This window comes from Mastacembelus armatus, chromosome 2, assembly GCF_900324485.2.
Source record: "Mastacembelus armatus chromosome 2, fMasArm1.2, whole genome shotgun sequence".
Lineage (NCBI taxonomy): Eukaryota > Metazoa > Chordata > Actinopteri > Synbranchiformes > Mastacembelidae > Mastacembelus > Mastacembelus armatus.
In genome coordinates, this window is record NC_046634.1 from 119,728 (window position 1) to 138,539 (window position 18,812).

At 43.8% G+C, this 18,812-nt stretch overlaps 2 protein-coding genes and 1 long non-coding RNA gene across 5 annotated transcripts; 1 reads left to right on the forward strand and 2 right to left on the reverse strand.

Annotated features, from left to right (window-relative positions):
- Nucleotides 1–870: 870 nt before the first annotated feature.
- Nucleotides 871–13,236, reverse strand: LOC113127189 (NLR family CARD domain-containing protein 3-like). Of its 2 annotated transcripts, XM_026301559.2 has the most exons (11): nucleotides 13,159–13,236; nucleotides 6,809–6,940; nucleotides 6,561–6,677; nucleotides 6,316–6,426; nucleotides 5,592–5,670; nucleotides 5,272–5,491; nucleotides 3,337–5,131; nucleotides 3,054–3,227; nucleotides 2,626–2,799; nucleotides 2,296–2,342; nucleotides 871–2,204 (listed from the first exon to the last, which is right to left on the reverse strand). In XM_026301559.2, exons 2-11 carry the CDS (start codon nucleotides 6,895–6,897, stop codon nucleotides 1,669–1,671), a joined length of 3,342 nt encoding a protein of 1,113 aa, XP_026157344.1. In that variant the 5' UTR covers nucleotides 6,898–6,940; nucleotides 13,159–13,236; the 3' UTR covers nucleotides 871–1,668. The 2 variants fall into 2 exon arrangements, with proteins under 2 accessions (XP_026157344.1, XP_026157345.1); XM_026301560.1 differs by lacking the exon at nucleotides 6,316–6,426.
- Nucleotides 13,237–13,278: 42 nt separating this feature from the next.
- LOC113127194 (uncharacterized) lies at nucleotides 13,279–16,217 on the forward strand. 2 transcript variants are annotated; one of them, XR_003295396.2, is made up of 5 exons: nucleotides 13,279–13,405; nucleotides 13,740–13,842; nucleotides 14,160–14,993; nucleotides 15,440–15,656; nucleotides 15,763–16,217. It is a non-coding gene; the product is annotated as an uncharacterized LOC113127194 (long non-coding RNA). The 2 variants fall into 2 exon arrangements; XR_003295395.2 differs by having other exon boundaries at nucleotides 14,160–15,656.
- otos2 (otospiralin 2) lies at nucleotides 14,313–16,313 on the reverse strand. The gene is made up of 4 exons (XM_026301564.2): nucleotides 16,207–16,313; nucleotides 15,819–15,889; nucleotides 14,935–14,967; nucleotides 14,313–14,504 (listed from the first exon to the last, which is right to left on the reverse strand). Exons 2-4 carry the CDS (start codon nucleotides 15,880–15,882, stop codon nucleotides 14,323–14,325), a joined length of 279 nt encoding a protein of 92 aa, XP_026157349.1. The 5' UTR covers nucleotides 15,883–15,889; nucleotides 16,207–16,313; the 3' UTR covers nucleotides 14,313–14,322.
- Between the last annotated feature and the right edge of the window lie 2,499 nt (nucleotides 16,314–18,812).

Below are 18,812 nucleotides of genomic sequence, written 5' to 3' on the forward strand. Positions count from 1 at the left end.
TCTTTTTATATTTCCAAATGCAGTTTGCGTACAGCTGATGTCAGAGGTGTTTAGATGTTTGTTACACACAAAAATAAAAAACAAATGAAGTTGTATTTCTATGTTTTATGTTTAATTGTAGAATAATGCAAACATGAGTTTAAAGATGTGTAATTCCATAATCATCCATAATGTACGGTGGCCGACAAGGGCAAACGCGCTGCAAAACAGAAACGCTGCAAAACAGAAACGCTGCAAAACAGAAACGCTGCAAAACAGAAACGCTGCAAAAGAGAAACGCTGCAAAAGAGAAACGCTGCAAAAGAGAAACGCTGCAAAACAGAAACGCTGCAAAAGAGAAACGCTGCAAAACAGAAACGCTGCAAAACAGAAACGCTGCAAAACAAAAACGCTGCAAAAGACCAATAGCTGTTTTGCAGCGTTTCTGTTTTGCAGCGTTTCTCTTTTGCAGCGTTTTTGTTTTGCAGCACGTTTGCCCTTCTCGGCCACCGTAATAATGTACAGAAAAAGATGAAAACTTTTCCAATGGATGTTTTTATTACATGTAACAAAAGTAATAAACAGTAAAAATTTACTGTAAATTAACAATTGAAAACCGACTGACATTGCTTTTGAATTTTGGTTTGTTGGTTTTTTTTTTTTATTATTTAAAAAGAAAAACAATGTAATGAAACGGGGCTGGAACAAAAATTATGGTAGCCTTAACTTAATATTTTGTTGCACAACCTTTTGAGGCAATCTCAATAAGACGTCAGCACCTGTTCACAGTAAAAATAAATAATTTTATTATTACTTTTTCATTACTTTATTTTTTTTGTTAGTTTCAAGTTATTTCAGTAACCATTTGGGGTTTTTTTTTCTTTAATGAAATCATACCAACAATTTTGTCCATGTGTGTAAGTGTCAGCTTTAGTGCTGGTGCTGGTGGTCACTCTTTCTCACATTTTATTAGAGTCTGAGCAAAATAAACCATGAACAATGCTGGTGACTGTGTAGGGCTCATACAGCTGTGTTTCAGTTCTCACTGTGTGCAAATATTGCCCATCACAGATGTTTATGCAGTCCAAAACATCTGGAGTGAGCTCAGAGTGGAGTCACTGGTCCATCATGTTGAAAGGAACCAGCTGAGGTGGTTCAGGTCTCTCATCAGGCTGCCTTCTGAGGACCTTCCACTTGAGGTTTTCTGGGTAAAGACACCTGGAATGAAGGTCTGGGACAGATCCAGAATATGTTCTAGAGACATTACACCTGAACTAGCCTAGGAGCACCTCAGGGTCACCCACTAGTACTTGGAAAATATTGCTTATGAGCAACTTCTCCTTCTAGATTGTTTCTACTGCTGATACTCAATCTACATTAGAAGTAAACGTATTTGAAGTATCTGTAGTAAAATTACATGTATTTAACAACCAAGAGAAGCAACGTACATAATTTTAAAAAAGGGGATACACTGAAAATATCCAAAATGGGAACCTGAGTTCAACTGATATTTGTTGTTTTAAATCCCACATTGGTTTCTTCTTCTTTTGACTTGAAATATGAAACAATTATTTAAAGTTATTGTATTATTACAATTAATATTTTGATGCGTGCGTGAGTGAACTTTGACAGACTGAACTTTCTGTGCAACAGTCAGAAAGTTTCTGTAACAGGAGGAGACTCTGTCTGCTACTCTGGGCACAGAGACACTGAGGTTCCAGTAAACCAGGCTGCAAACCCAGGATACAGAGGCTCAGTGAATGTGGTGTTGAAGGTGTGGATGTGGATCAGTGTGTCAGAGGAGACTGTGTAGAAGGACAGAATGCCAGAAGGCCAGTCCAAGTACATTGCAAATCTACCAAAGGAAGAACAGGAGGGGGAGACAGATATTTGATCGTTATCATGCCAAACAGAGTAACCACCACCCTCAGAGCACCTCACACTCCAGGACTGATCATTCATTCCAAACTCACAGTCGTCACTGGCTCCTTTTCTCCTGATTCCTCTGTAACTCACTGATAAATCAACTACTCCTTCCCACTCCATCTCCCAATAACAGCGACCAGTCAGACCATTACTACACAGCAGCTGAGGCCATGGGTCAAATCTGTGTGGATCATCGGGATATGACTGAACCTCCTCCACATGAGTCGCCTTCCTGTTGTTGTCAGACAGTCGTAGTTTTCCGCTCACTGTGTTTGGGTCGATTGTGAGTTCACAGGAATCTGATGGAGAGAACAGCTGCAGTTACTCATCTGTCACCCGGTTGAGTGTGAGCTGCTGTGTTGTCATGAACCTCATTAAAAACACACTTACATTTCTTCAGACCTGGTCTCAACCATTGGACTCCACCAGGCTCCACACTGAAAGGCCGAGGGAGGTCAGGTCAGCACAAACCAGTGTTTACTACATGTGCTATTGTTCATATAAGATTCAAATCCAACATGAAGCCAAAGGACAGAGAAGATGCTTGTAGATGTTTATGATGTTTGTCAGACCTCTCCATATCTGAGAGTGCCCAGTCTTGGTATTCCCCAAGGCTTTAACCTTGGCCCCTTATAGTTTTCTGTTTACATGCTTCCACTAGGACATTTGATCCATAAACACAATATTCTTTATCACTGTTAGCAGCAGACCTTTCCATACCTGAGATTGTCCAGTCTCCTGTGTGGACCCTTCACTTCAGCAGACAGGAACTTCAGTCCTGACTCTCCTGGATGGTTGTAGCTCAGGTCCAGCTCTCTCAGATGGGAGGGGTTGTAGGTCAGAGCCGAGGCCAGAGAGGCAAAGCCTTTCTTTGTGACCAGACAGCCTGACAGCCTGTGAAACACAAAACAACACACATGGAAGATCCTTGGATGATGCTCCTGTCTGAAGTCACATACAAGATGAAACTGTCAGCAATGACTCTGGTCAAGCAACTGTTTTTCTTTGTTGTTTTTGTGTTAATTTGATAATATAAGTTCAAAATCATCTGTGATATTTGATAATTCAGTGACAAACAAAATGATGGAAAAGTTTATAAAGTTCTACTAAAGTTTAGTAAAAGGTCATGTGACAAATTGTATCCTGACCTGAGACTCTGCAATTTACAGTGTGGGCTCCTGAGTCCATCAGAGACCAGCTTCACTCCTGAGTCCTGCAGGTCATTGTTACTCAGGTCCAGCTCTCTCAGAGTGGAGGACTGGGAGCTGAGAACTGAGGCCAGAGCTTCACAGCTTCTCTCTGACAGGTTACAGCCGCTCAGCCTGCAGAGGAAATAACAGAGAAAAGGCAAATCTGGATTTAGTTCTCTTTCTCAGGCCATCTCAGGGTCTTTTTGTAACGATGAATGAATTCAACTGTCTACACACTTACAGAACTTTCTTGGAGAGACTGACCACTGGCAGCAGCCTCAGAAGAGCCTCCTCTGAAGCAGAGTATTTCTTCAGGTCAAACACATCCAGGTCTTGTTCTGATGACAGTAAGATGAAGACCAGAGCTGACAAATGAGCAGGAGACAGTTCTTCCTTGGAGCGTTTTCCTGATCTCAGGAACTGTTGGATCTCCTCCACTAGAGAACGATCCTTCAGTTCATTCAGACAGTGGAACAGGTTGATGCTTCTCTCTGGAGACAGATTCTCACTTAATTTGGTTTTGATATACTGGACTGTTTCCTGATTGGTCTGAGAGCCACTTCCTGTGTGTGTCATCAGGCCATGTAGGAGACTCTGATTGTTCTGGAGTGAAAGGCCCAGGAGGAAGCGCAGGAACAGGTCCAGGTGTCCATTTGAACTCTGTAAGGCCTTGTCCACAGCACTCTGGTAGAGGAGTTTCTCTGCAGGTTGGTCTCTTGTTGTTTCAGACGTCTGAGAGGTTGTTAGTTCCTCTGACAGCAGATTGACTCCAGAGTTGATGAAGGTCACATGGACATGAAGAGCAGCCAGAAACTCCTGAACACTCAGATGGATGAAGCAGAAAACCTGGTCCTGGTACAGTCCTTTCTCCTGTATAAAGATCTGTGTGAACACTCCTGAGTAAACTGAGGCTGCTTTGAGATCGATGCCACACTCTGTCAGGTCGGATTCATAGAAAATCACATTGCCTTTCTGCAGCTGCTCAAAAGCCAGTTTTCCCAGACACTCAATCATCTTCCTGTTTTCTGGACTCCAGTGTGGATCTGTCCCAGTTCTTCCATCATATTTGATGTTCTTCACTTTGGTCTGAACCACCAAAAAGTGGATATACATCTCAGTCAGGGTCTTCGGCAGCTGTTCTGTCTCTTCAGTTTCCAACAGATCCTCCAGAACTGTAGCAGTGATCCAGCAGAAGACCGGGATGTGGCACATGATGTGGAGGCTTCGTGAGGTCTTGATGTGGGAGATAATTGTACTGGCCTTCTCCTTATCTGTGAACCGCTTCCTGAAGTACTGCTCCTTCTGTGGGTCAGTGAACCCTCTAACCTCTGTCACCATGTCGACACACTCAGGAGGGATCTGATTGGCTGCTGCAGGTCGTGTGGTTATCCAGAGGCGAGCGGAGGGAAGCAGTTTCCCTCTGATGAGGTTTGTCAGCAGCACATCCACTGAGTTGGACCCTGTAGCATCAGTCAGGACCATAGTGTTGTGGAAGTCCAGAGGAAGGCGACACTCATCCAGACCGTCAAAGATGAAGAGAACCTGGAAGTCTTCAAACCTGCAGATTCCTTTGGTTTCAGTGAAGAAGTGATGAACCAGTTCCACCAAGCTGAACTTTTTCTCTTTCAGCACATTCAGCTCTCTGAAAGTGAAGGGAAATGTAAACTGGATGTCCTGGTTGGTTTTGTCTTCAGCCCAGTCCAGAGTGAACTTCTGTGTTAAGAAAGTTTTCCCAATGCCAGCCACTCCCTTTGTCATTACTGTTCTGATTGGTCCATGTCTTCCAGGTGAGGCTTTAAAGATGTCTTCCTGTCTGATAGTTATTTCTGGTCTGTCTAGTTTCCTGGATGCTGGATCAATCTGTCTGACCTCATGCTCCTTATTGACCTCTGCAGCCCCTCCCTCTGTGATGTAAAGCTCTGTGTAGATCTGGTTCAGGAGTGTTGGGCTTCCTGTTTTAGCGACACCCTCAAACACACACTGGAACTTCTTCTGCAGGTTGGATTTGAGTTGACTTCGACACATGGAAGGAGATTCTGAAAGAACAGGCAAAGAAACATTTCCTTAAAGAATGAAGATACAGATTGATTCCCCACAGAGAAACATCTCCATCACTTTGGAAATGTCACATATGGCCTTTATCCATCATGTTGAACCTTTATAGAAATCCTCTTACTGCTCTGCAGACAGTCGGCCAGCTGCTCCTGCTTCATTCCCCTCAGGAAGTTCAGTGTGATCTTCAGAAATGCTTCTCTGCTGCTCCTCCTCTGCTCTTCATCCTGACCGTCCAACACCTCCTCATCCTCCCTCTGACTCTCTGGGGAACCTGAAGTCAGAACCTTCTGCATCTTCTTCAGCTCGTTCTTCACATAAGTGACAATGTGGTTCTCCAGCAGCTGGAACAGAGAACTGTATGAATACCAACTAAAATGATGGCCCCTAAACATCAGGTCCATGTTGGGCCCTGGTCTAAGAATGTACATGACATGTACAGACCATAAATATGGAGTCCGGCTGTGTTCGATGCTGCTGGGCAGACTGAGCACTGGGAACCTCTGAGCTCTCCTGGTCCACTCTGTGGAAGAATCATGAAGAATGAGCTTACATGATGTCTGTCCACACAGAGACCAACACAAGGTAAAGGTCCAGGATGTGAGATTTGGATGTGAACAGTGAATCAGATGAGTCCCTGTAGTGGTAAAACTTTACTAGTCCTGCTGATCCCACTGAGAATCAGCAGCTCAATCTGCAGCTATTTGTTTGGTTCAGTCCCAACAGCTCCAACATAGATCTCTCCCTCCCTCACTGAACACTGCTGCAGAGTCCTGGAACAAGACACCTACAGCCAGTGTCTGCTTGTGTCAGACTGGTTGTACTGGGCAGCTCCCAGTATGAAAGATCAGAACAAACAGAACTGGAACTTCTCTCTCAGCTGCTTAATTCATTCTTCACATGATTTCTGTCCTGATGACATTTATGACAGAAACACTTTGGATCTCAGACGTGTCTGGCTGAACCAATCTTTGGTCAATTTTAAATCCTTACCTTCCATCAGCATGTACTGTATGTATGTAGTATGTATGTAAGTAGGTATGTAGTGAAGGAAGACATGAGGATAGTTGGTGTGGGTGAGGAGGATACAGAGGATAGGGTTAAATAGAAGCAGATGATTCGCTGTGGCGACCCCTGAAGGGAGCAGCCAAAAGGAAAAGACGAAGACCTTCCATAAGCAGATTGTCTGAATTGCAGAGGAGGCTCCATGGATTCATCACTCATCATGGACACACAGCTGGATCCAGGTCCAGGAAAGTCTGGTCTCTTATGCTGGATCCTGAAACAAAGACAAGAGCTGATAAATGTGCATGATGGATAAAAACTGATGACAATATGTTCAGTCTTTTAATTAACACACAAACTAACATTTTGTCTGTCTGGAACAACCTTTGGTCAATTTTAAATCGTTACCTTCCATCAGCAGATTGTCTGAATTGCAGAGGAGGTTCTATGGATTCATCGCTCATCACGGACACACAGCTGGGGTCAGGTCCAGATCCAGGAGTGTGTGGTCTCTTCTGGTGGATCCTGAAACAAAGACAGAGGTGATAAATGTGCATGTTGGATAAAAACTGACGAAGAATATTTTCAGTCTTTTAAGCAACACATAAGTTCTGACATGGAGAAGAGTCCTAGAGTCTCACAGATCCTTGTCTCACCTCTGAGCTTTGGTGTGGCTCTCATGGTCCCCACACAGACTGGGTTTAGAGGGACGGACTCCCTCCTGTCTGTCCTCACACTGATCCATGCTGCTGAATCCACATCAGCTCACACACACTTTGTCCCTTCACCTGGAGAGAAGACACAAATCATTCAGATGCTGCTTTATAGCATTTCTCCTTTAAAACCATCAGCAGCTGCTCGGCTCTGACCTACAACCTTCTACTGTCAGGCCACTAGATGGAGTGTTGTGGCAAAAACAACCCTTTAACTTTTTTTTTTAAACCCTGGATTTTTTTTTTTAACATTTAATAGTTTTGATCAGAACTGAAGTTGATAAACAGATTTATGTAAAAAAAATGTGAAAAAAAATATATCTGATATATGTTTACAGCAGTTTATTTTAGTGGATGTTTTCATCCCGAACATAATGAAAGGGTAGTGAGTTTGCCCAAGTTATGGCCAACTTAAGAGTGAAAAATTACCCAATTCTACTACAAAGTACATCCATCCATTATCTAGACCTGCTTATTCCCAACCAGGGTCACAGGGATCTGCTGGAGCCTATCCCAGCTCTCTTTGGGTGAAAGGCAGGGGTACACCCTGGACAGGTCACCAGTCCATCACAGGGCCACATAGAGACAAATGCACACACACACACACACACATATATATATATATATATATATATATATATGGAGCCACCATGGAGAAGGAGGTTAGAGGCAAAAATAAGGGCAACACGGAGAGACGTCAGCCAACTGTCAGAACTGCAGAGAAGGGGGATGAAGTTGGGTAAGAAATACAGCAGGCTGTCCATACCTGAGGCCCTGGAGACTGCCAAACAACGACTCACAGCCCTGGCCACACGCCTGAAGAGGTACACCAGAGAAATAGAAGCACGGAGAATAAACAGGATGTTCTCCACCGAACCATCCAAGGTGTACTCTCAGTGGGAGGGCAGTAACACGAGGGCCGAGCCACCAAGGCTGGAGACTTTGAGACTTGGTCTCAAACATGAAGAGCTGGACAGCACCGGGGCCTGACATGATCCACACCTACTGGCTAAAGAAGCTAACTGCCCTCCATGAGCGCCTGGCAGCTCAAATGAACCAGCTGCTAATGGATGGGACCCACCCAGTGTGGCTAACTGAAGGCAGGACAGTCCTGATCCTGAAGAACCCCCAAAAGGGAGCAGTCCCATCCAACTACCGTCCGATAACCTGCCTCTGCACAACATGGAAGCTCCTGTCGGGCATCATAGCGGCTAAGATGAGTAGGCACATGGCTCAATACATGAGCGGGGCCCAGAAAGAAATGGGTAAGGACACCAGGGGAGCAAAACACCAACTACTGGTGGATCAAGCGGTCGCTCGAGACTGTAAGACCAGGCAGACCAACCTGTGCAACCTGTGGATTGACTACAAGAAAGCCTACGACTCAATGCCTCACACATGGATCCTGGAATGCCTGGAACTGTACAACATCAATAGGACCCTAAGAACCTTCATAAGGAACTCAATGGGACTGTGGAAAACAACCCTAGTAGCCAACCTCAAGCCGATAGCACAAGTCTCCATCAAGTGCGGCATCTACCAAGGAGATGCTCTGTCCCCGCTGCTGTTCTGCATAGGCCTGAACCCCCTCAGCCAGATCATCACTACGACTGGCTTCGGATACCGACTGCAAAATGGGGCAACCATCAGCCACCTCCTGTACATGGATGACATCAAGCTGTATGCCAGGACTGAGCGAGACATCGACTCACTGATCCACACCACCAGGATATACAGCAACGACATTGGAATGTCATTCGGACTGGACAAGTGTGGTCGAATGATAACGAAGAGAGGGAAGGTTGTCAGGACTGAAGGAGTTGAACTCCCAGAAGGCAGCATAGCGGATGTTGAGGGCAGCTACAAGTACCTTGGAATCCCACAGGCACATGGGAACCAGGAAGAAGCCGCAAGGAAAGCAGCCACAGCCAAATACCTACAGAGAGTAAGGCAAGTCCTAAGAAGTCAGCTAAATGGGAAGAACAAGGTCCAAGCCATCAACACCTACGCCCTGCCGGTCATCAGATACCCCGCTGGCATAATAAGCTGGCCAAAAGAGGACATAGAAGCCACTGATGTCAAGACAAGGAAGCTCTTCACAATGCATGGAGGACTTCACCCCAAATCCAGCATCCTGAGACTGTACACTAAGAGGAAGGAAGGAGGCCGGGACTGGTGAGCGTCAGAGCCACCATCCAAGATGAAACAACCAAGATCCATGAGTACATCAGGAAGATGGCCCCGAGCGATGGAATACTTAGTGAATATCTCAGGCAACAGAAGCCCGATGCAGAGGAAGAGGAGCAAGAACCATCATGGCAGGACAAACCCCTGCACGGCATGTACCACCGACAGATACAAGAAGTGGCTGATATCGAAAAGTCCTACCGGTGGCTGGAAAAAGCTGGACTGAAAGACAGCACAGAGGCACTGATCGTAGCGGCACAAGAACAGGCCCTGAGCACAAGATCGATAGAGGCCAGGGTCTACCACACCAGGCAGGACCCCAGGTGCAGGCTGTGCAAAGATGCCCCTGAGACAATCCAGCACATAACAGCAGGTTGTAAGATGCTAGCAGGCAGAGCGTACATGGAACGCCATAACCAAGTGGCCGGCATAGTGTACAGGAACATCTGTGCCGAGTATGGGCTGGAGGTCCCAAGGTCAAAATGGGACACACCTCCAAAGGTGGTGGAGAATGACCGAGCTAAGATCCTGTGGGACTTCCAGATACAGACCGACAAACAGGTGATGGCTAACCAACCGGACATAGTAGTGGTGGACAAACAGCAGAAGAAGGCCATAGTGGTAGATGTAGCGATCCCAAGTGACAGCAACATCAGAAAGAAGGAACATGAGAAGCTGGAGAAATACCAAGGGCTTAAAGAAGAGCTAGAAAAGATGTGGAAGGTGAAGGCAACAGTGGTCCCCGTGGTAATCGGCACCCTCGGGGCTGTGACCCCCAAACTGGGAGAGTGGCTCCAACAGATCCCAGGAACAACATCAGAGATCTCAGTCCAGAAGAGCGCAGTGCTAGGAACAGCTAAGATACTGCGAAGAACCCTCAAACTCCCAGGCCTCTGGTAGAGGACCCGAGATTGAGGAAGACACACACCACCCATAGGGGTGAGACGGGAAATTTTTTATATATATATATATATATATATATATATATAATATATATACAGTGGGTACGGAAAGTATTCAGACCCCTTTAAATTTTTCAGTCTTTGTGTCATTGCAGCCATTTGCCAAAATCAAAAAAGTTCATTTTATTTCTCTTTAATGTACACTCAGCACCCCATCTTGACAGAAAAAAACAGAAATGTAGAAATTTTTGCAAATTTATTAAAAAAGAAAAACTGAACTATCACATGGTCATAAGTATTCAGACCCTTTGCAGTGACATATTTAACTCACATGCTGTCCATTTCTTCTGATCCTCCTTGAGATGGTTCTGCTCCTTCATTGGAGTCCAGCTGTGTTTAATTAAACTGACTGGACTTGATTAGGAAAGGCACACACCTGTCTATATAAGACCTTACAGCTCACAGTGCATGTCAGAGCAAATGAGAATCATGAGGTCGAAGGAACTGCCCAAGGAGCTCAGAGACAGAATTGTGGCAAGGCACAGATCTGGCCAAGGTTACAAAAGAATTTCTGCAGCACTCAAGGTTCCTAAGAGCACAGTGGCCTCCATAATCCTCAAATGGAAAAAGTTTGGGACAACCAGAACTCTTCCTAGACCTGGCCGTCCAGCCAAACTGAGCAATCGTGGGAGAAGAGCCTTGGTGAGAGAGGTAAAGAAGAACCCAAAGATCACTGTGGCTGAGCTCCAGAGATGCAGTAGGGAGATGGGAGAAAGTTCCACAAAGTCAACTATCACTGCAGCCCTCCACCAGTCGGGGCTTTATGGCAGAGTGGCCCGATGGAAGCCTCTCCTCAGTGCAAGACACATGAAAGCCCACATAGAGTTTGCCAAAAAACACATGAAGGACTCCCAGACTATGAGAAATAAGATTCTCTGGTCTGATGAGACCAAGATTGAACTTTTTGGCGTTAATTCTAAGAGGGATGTGTGGAGAAAACCAGGCACTGCTCATCACCTGCCCAATACAATCCCTACAGTGAAACATGGTGGTGGGAGCATCATGTTGTGGGGGTGTTTTTCAGCTGCAGGGACAGGATGATTGGTTGCAATTGAAGGAAAGATGAATGCGGCCAAGTACAGCGATATCCTGGAAGAAAACGTCTTCCCGAGTGCTCAGGACCTCAGACTGGGCCGAAGGTTCGCCTTTCAACAGGACAATGACCCTAAGCACACAGCTAAAATAACAAAGGAGTGTCTTCGGAACAACTCTGTGACCGTTCTTGACTGGCCCAGCCAGAGCCCTGACCTAAACCCAATTGAGCATCTCTGGAGAGACCTGAAAATGGCTGTCCACCAACGTTAACCATCCAACCTGACAGAACTGGAGAGGATCTGCAAGGAAGAATGGCAGAGGATCCCCAAATCCAGGTGTGAAACACTTGTTGCATCATTCCCAAGAAGTCTCATGGCTGTACTAGCTCAAAAGGGTGCTTCTACTCAATACTGAGCACAGGGTCTGAATACTTATGACCATGTGATAGTTCAGTTTTTCTTTTTTAATAAATTTGCAAAAATTTCTACATATCTGTTTTTTTCTGTCAAGATGGGGTGCTGAGTGTACATTAATGAGAAATAAAATGAACTTTTTTGATTTTGGCAAATGGCTGCAATGACACAAAGACTTAAAAATTTAAAGGGGTCTGAATACTTTCCGTACCCACTGTATATATATGTGTTAGAGAAATTAAAATGTTTACCCTCCTGTGACCTGATCCACCTTGGATCCATATTGAAAATTCCTACAGAAAGTGATGTGATGACTGTTTGTCCATAAAGACAGAAAGTTATGACATTTATTTCTCACTTCTACAAGTTATATTTTAGCATGCTAATCATCTTAGATTTGTGATTGTGATCTTGTTTGTTTGTTTAATCATAGTTATGATTTTACTGTTTTTTAACCTTGATAAGGGCCCAGTGAGAAATCACCTCCCTTTTTGTGTTACCATGAAAACTGATGTGTTGGGCTGCAAGCAGCCAGTGACCCGCATGCTGTACCTCATGCTGTTGCTCCTTGCAAGTAAAATTTCTATATAATCTTACCAAAGTTCGTCCTCTGAGTCTATTTGTTAAAGAATTTACCTAACAATATATATATTCTATTTATGTTTATGCATACTGTATTCTATATACAGTACCAGTCAAAGGTTTGGACACACGAATTGAAATGCCATTGCCTGTGCATGTGTATCCAAACTTTTGACTGGTACTGTACTATAATATACACATAAATAATATCGGCTGATATGTCGATATCAGATTTTTTTTACTTCATAATATCGGTATCGGCATCAGCCCCAAGAAACCCATATCAGTTGGGCTCTACACCAATCAATCTGACATATATATTTTTGGACTGTGGGAGGAAACCGGAGTACCCAGAGAAAACCCCCCCAGCACATGGAGAACATGCAAACTCCACACAGAAAGGCCCCTGCTGGGTTTCGAACCTAAGGCAACAGTGCTAACCACTATCCAAAACCCTAATTTGATAGTTAACCCTCCATCCTGAGTGTGCTCTCTTATACTTGTCCCTTCCTCACACCTAGGTGTCCTAGGAAACCTTTCTCCCAGATACTCCTCATGACATCCTTGAGAACAACTGTGTCCCTTAGTGCCTAGTGCCAGACTATAAAGGTTCAGGAAAAACAAGACATTTATGAACTCTGTAACTCTGAACTTGGTGAACTCTGTAAATGAAAATCCAGTGAATACAAGTAAAAATCAAGAATTCAGTGAGAAATAATAAAAAGTAAAAATAAGAAATCATTAAAAATGCTTTTTCCATGAAGCTGCAGCGACCTTGACTCTGTGACAGGAATAAGATTCACTGATTTTCAACGCGCTGTAAAAAAAAAAAAAATACCGCTGCCTGTTGATCTAACACCCGATCATGTAAAAGTGACGGAGGCCCAAGTCGGTCTCTGACTCCACCCTGAGTCCACCATATCTGACCTGTTCTCCAGCGGCGCTCCGGCCGAGCTCAGGCCGCTTTTAGTGTCTCAGACAGCGGATCCTCCCCGCCTCCTAACAACGACTGAGAGTCCATACAGAGGCCGTATACCGACTCTCTTCCTGCGCTGTTTCAACACGACAAAAGAGCAAAGTAAAGAGGAAAACTGTGAAAATGTGCGGACATTACCTTAATATGGTGAAACAAGCTGCGCCACGACTTTCCCACAAAGTGAAACTAACCAGGAACCAGGATGTCGGGGGGGGGGGTCTGTTGATAGATTTTCAGCAGCACGACCACATTTCTGGTATATCTGTAGTTCGCTGCTGTGGACCCGGATTAAATTTTTGTTTCTTTCAGAAATTAGTGCCTTTTGTGTCTCGATCTCCCTCTAGATTCTCCAGTTGAGCCCAGGGAACGGGATTTTACCAGACCCGTGAGTAAATCCAGATGCTGCTACACGTGTGTCACCACAACTGTAACCATGGCAACTGTGCACAACTAAAATGGGTTTATCGATACGAAAAATCCAGGGTCCAAATGTCAGTAACTGAAACTAAGTCAGTCATCAGTATTGATCAGTGATGGAGACAGCTGAGGATCAGTAATAGTTTGAATAATATTCCAAGTCCATGTCAGTGTGTGTATTATTATTAATATGTGTATTAATATGGAGAGAGCTGCAGTTCCTCACTGTGACCGCTGGACGGCGCTGTTCACTCACATCTGTTCATCTGTTTCTGCTCCATCTGACTTTATTCCACATCCAGATTCATGTTCCTGCAGATGCGACGGTTCTGAACACGGATGTAAGGTGAGAGCTGGACACGCTTGACCAGTTTGTACCAGTGTCCACTTCATGTCTGTCAGCAGGTAAGACCTGAATAAACCTACACCTGACTAACCAGATCCAGCCCCAAATCCGACCTGAGTAAAACTGGACTCGGCTTCAGTTGTTCACTCAGGCCAGAGGAGCTAAAAAAACAAACAAAAAAAACAGAGCACTGTAATCGCTGTTAGATCAGTGTTAATTTATTCACTGAAAAGTCTGATGGGAAATGAAGTGAATAAAAGACAATCAGCCAGAAATTGTCGTGAGCAAAACAAAGTTGCGGTTTATTCACTTTCCTTTTTCCAATTCACATTGACAACTGAATTTACTGTCACTGTTTTATGCTTGAATCAATCAGCATCCACTTCACAGCTGCTGGGTGGAGAAGACTGTCGCTTCAAACCTGGGACCTTGGAGCAAATGTTGGCTACACAAATCTCAGGTAAAACCTCAAAATGCCACAAATTTCTGTGTGGAAGTGGATTTGAAAAACTCTGACACTCAGCTTCCTGTCTGTGTTTCTACTCGTCTGCTTCGTGTCCTCCGTACCCGAGTCGGTCTGCGGATGGAAAATGAGCCCAGAAGGTTCTGGCCAGGTCCTGGATTTGGTCATAGCCGGCGTGTCTCCTTAGCTCCTCCACCCAGCCAAAGAAGTCGGAGGAGGTCATTGCCCAGTTTGGGACATTGCGTTTCTGCCTTCCCTCTGCAAAGACATGAAGTGGGTTGATGTGAGCTGAAGTGGGCTAAAGTAGGCTGGAGTGGACTGAAGTGGTCTGAATTGGACTAAATTGAGCTCAAGTGGACTGAAGTGGGCTGAATTAGTCTAACGTAAGCTGAAATGAGCCGAAGTGATCTGAAGTAGACAAGGGAATTGAAGTGGGCTAAATTGGACTAAAGTGAGCTAAAGTGGACTGAAGTGGGTTTAAAGGGAAAGGTTTATGTAGTGGATGTGAAAAGTGTGTCATCTAAACGTTTCACAGGTTCCTGACGGTCACTGTTAATGTATTTTATAAATGATTTTTGTTTGCACAGAACTTTGATCCCTGATATTCCTGCTTTACTTGGAACTTTTAGAGAAATACTGTGTGATCCTTTAAAACTCTGTTTCCCTTAAGCTAGGGTCAGACACTCACCTTCACCTGTGTTGACTCCGCCCTCCTCTGCACCTGAAACACGTCATCAGAAAACTTCGGTAAGAATACGACATCAACCCTTAATGGACTGATTTCACCAAGGAGCTTTCAACAACGTTTAATAAAGACTGTTTCCGGGAACACACAGTTTTAAAGAAGCTCTGTTTCAGTGTGGATGGAGGCTGAAACTCAAGCAAATCTAGGTCAAAAACTCCAAAGGAAACTTTCTATATGCGATTCACCAAATTTAAAATCTCAAATGATACAACTGAAGAGAAATGGTGATGTGGGAACTGAGACAGAGTGAGACCTTGCTCTGCTCACACACTCTCTGGTCTGCGAAGGTTTTGGTCAGAGAAACGTGAAGCAGAGACTTGCTCTGTTTGTTTTTACGCTGCTTCAGCATTTTCTGTAGGAAGATTGTAAATGTTTTCCTGAGAAATATCTGGATCCACCTTATGTGAACTCAGTGAAACCTAAAGTGACTGCTTCCCTTGTCTTTCAGGCAGTCCTGCAAACACACGAATCAGAGTAACCTCAGGGTTCAACATCTGCAGCAGAATTTAAACATGGAATCTTTTTCTCTCTGCTTCAGAAGAAAACCGTTTCCAAAAGTCAAGGAGAAAACCTCAACTGTTTTCTGTGATGCATCAGTTTAAATGAATAAATCTGATTACTGATCAACAGAAGTACATTAACTCTGAACCACATTTACCCGACAGGTGCAGTTTTTGGTTTCTTTTCCAGATTTTCCACCAATAAACAGTTTAAAAATTAAAATGTTTCAGGTGTCTAAGTGTTTTAATTCAGTTTTAATCTGTGCATCAGGAGACTGAGCAGACACAGCAGCAAAAGAACACGTGTTAATGTGATCAACATCTGACCTGCAGGAAGCAGCAGCAGCATGAGGACACTCAGCAGGACGAAGACACTCAGCAGCTTCATCATGATTCATCTGAAGACACCACACAGACACTGACTCCGTCATTTAGTCATTCCTACTGTGTTTGACTGGACTTGAGACCCTGTTTAGAGCTGGAGACCTGCACTACCTGCACCAGCTGTCAAACTGACGAGTCAGATATTAGACAGAAATCATATCTCATATCATATCATACATGTCTAAAGATGTGAAGGTTGACCACATATGACCATGCATATAACTAATCTTCAAATGAAATCTCGCAAAAACACCTGGAATGACCCTTCTGTTTGATGAAAAACTGATAATTCATAACTGATAACTGGTTAGACCTGTTGGAGCTCACGTACCTGGCTATAGGATGAGGACCTGGTGTCAGATGCTTCCAGCCCTGTGTCTGGGTGGGTTTGGATGTTCAGCTGTGTGGTTTCTTCATGTGACTGTTGTGTGGTTTTCCTCACACCTCCCCTCCACATACCTGAGATGACTCCTGACCTTCTGGGGCTTTTCCTGTGTATTAGACAGAGAACCAGAAAGCTGTTTTTTGGCCTTCAGAACACTTCAAGAGTTACTCTGATAAAAACATGCTTTTGTGAGGAGGTCAATGAGTCCAACATTCACGTTCCCTTTTTCAAGCCACAGTTTGTCAATTCTGACCCTGGACTTTGTTGCTGATCGTATTAGAATAAATACAGCATCTAAGGCACTTTAAAGATTTAAGTCTCAGTACTTATCAAGGATTATCTCATCCAGTGGTCGCGGCCCTAAGGTCCTCTTGAAAATGATTAACTAGCTGCTGTTTTTAACCCAGGTGTCCCTGTTCTTTCTGGAAACTTGAGGAATTTGTTGCACACCTTGTCCGTATGGTTACATCTGCTAGACACGGACTACATACGTCCATGGACTCTGCTTCCCCCGTGTTGGTATCTTTGGAATGTGGGACTTTTATGAAACAGTTTCTTCATGTGACCCTTTCTGCCCTAACCGATGTGGTAAAGGACGTGAAAGCTTAATTCTGTTTGCTGGACACTGTGCAAGCTTTTAAACACTGTCAGACCCTTGGTGTTACAGTTATTTTTAAATAGGCAGTGCTCAGACTGTTGGTTTTTGTAATTGAGACCTTGTGTGAGTTTGTTCTTATTTGCTGAACAGATCTTTTTTCTGTAACCTGTCCAGGGTGTACCCTGCCTTTCACCCAAAGAGAGCTGGAATAGGCTCCAGGAGATCCCCGTGACCCTGCTTAGGAATATGCGGGTATAGATAATGGATGGAAGGATCTTTTTCTATAACCAGGGGAAAAACATTCATCCACTGCACCTTTTATGTATGGGGTTCCTCAAGACTCCATTCTTGCACCGCTGTTATTTTTGATTTATTTGCTGTCATTAGAGGGACTGAGTCCAGTCAGACAGCAGTGTGAGGCACAGGAAGCTGCCAACAGCTGCTGCACCTCTACCGTCAGGCCACTAGATGGATCCATGAAGCAGCAGCACACAGGATGCTGCAGGAACCTTCACTCTGTGACTCACATTGACTCAGTTTGACTGAAAATGTCATTAGTGTCATTAAACACACAAAACGGGTTAACCTGAGTGCTCAAGACATGAAAGCACATCATTTATGTCACTGACTTTTCCTCTGGTCCCAAAATGCCTCAGGATGAATTTGCATTGTTCAGACACGTTCATGTCATGTTCCTGTTTCCACCTGTTTCTGTGTTCCACTTTCCTTTTAACATCTGTTGCTGTTTCCTATTAAACACAGAGAATGCTTTTATTGTGAAGGGAAATCTGTTTACCCTCTTCAGTGAAAACACATGAATATTCTGCTCTGATTGATCAGTTTTGAACATGGCGGGGAGGCGACAGACGGACTGTGATGTGTAAGGAGCCCATGTTCATCACTTCAACCGGGTGTACGATGTTTGTAGTTGTTCCTACCTGTCCTGTTTCTGGTCTAGGTGGAGGCAGGAATGGCTGCAACAGGAAGAAAATTTCACAACAAGACCATATCTTACACAACACCACCAACTGCTATGTCCAAAACGTGAATATATATTGAAAAGTATATATATAAAGGTTAAAGTATATTCACCCTGTACTTGTACTTTTTATCATCTATACTTAGCTTGTATTGACAAGTATACAGAAAATTCAAAGTATATTCACCCTGTATATATACTCATAATCAAGTATTCTTGGCTTATGTTCACAAGTATACAGAAAAAATGCAGTATATTCACCCTGTACTCATAATAAAGTATACTTGCCTCATATCGAAAAGTATATATAAAAGTTAAAGCATTTTCACCCCCCTGTACTTGTACTTTTAATCAAGTATACTTGGCTTATATTGACAAGTATACAGAAAAATGTAGCATATTCGCTCTGTACTCATAATTAAGTATGCTTGGCTTAAAAGTTAAAGTTAACAGTTAACAGTTTTAACATACTTACGCAGTATGCAGTTGTCATAGTTTCCTGTCCAGGCCAGTACTTACAAGTCTTACATCAAAAGAAGTATACTTAAATAATACTTAAAGGCTCGGCTAGAAGCATATGATTAGTACCAATGAGCAGTAGAAATTACTTGTCTTAAAATAGTACCCTTAACAGTGTACTAGACTAGTAATACTGTCCGACCCAATACCCTGCTGAAACTCAGTTTGTGTTTAGTGATCTGTGGACATTTCCTGTGAATCTTGGTGTGTAACCTGTGAATCTTGGTGTGTAACCTGCTTGTTTGAGTTTGATAGTTTAAAAAAAATCGATGCTTTATTTCAGTCAGAACCTGCTGTTAACCTCTGACCTGGGGTTCCTGTTGCTTTGGTAAATATCTTACAAACGAGCGAACCAGAACAAGAACGTTAACCAAAGTACTTTGCCAGCCATATTTTGTCAGTTTCTGGTGCAGCTGTAAGGTTTTACAGGTCAGTGACATAAGAACAACAATATAT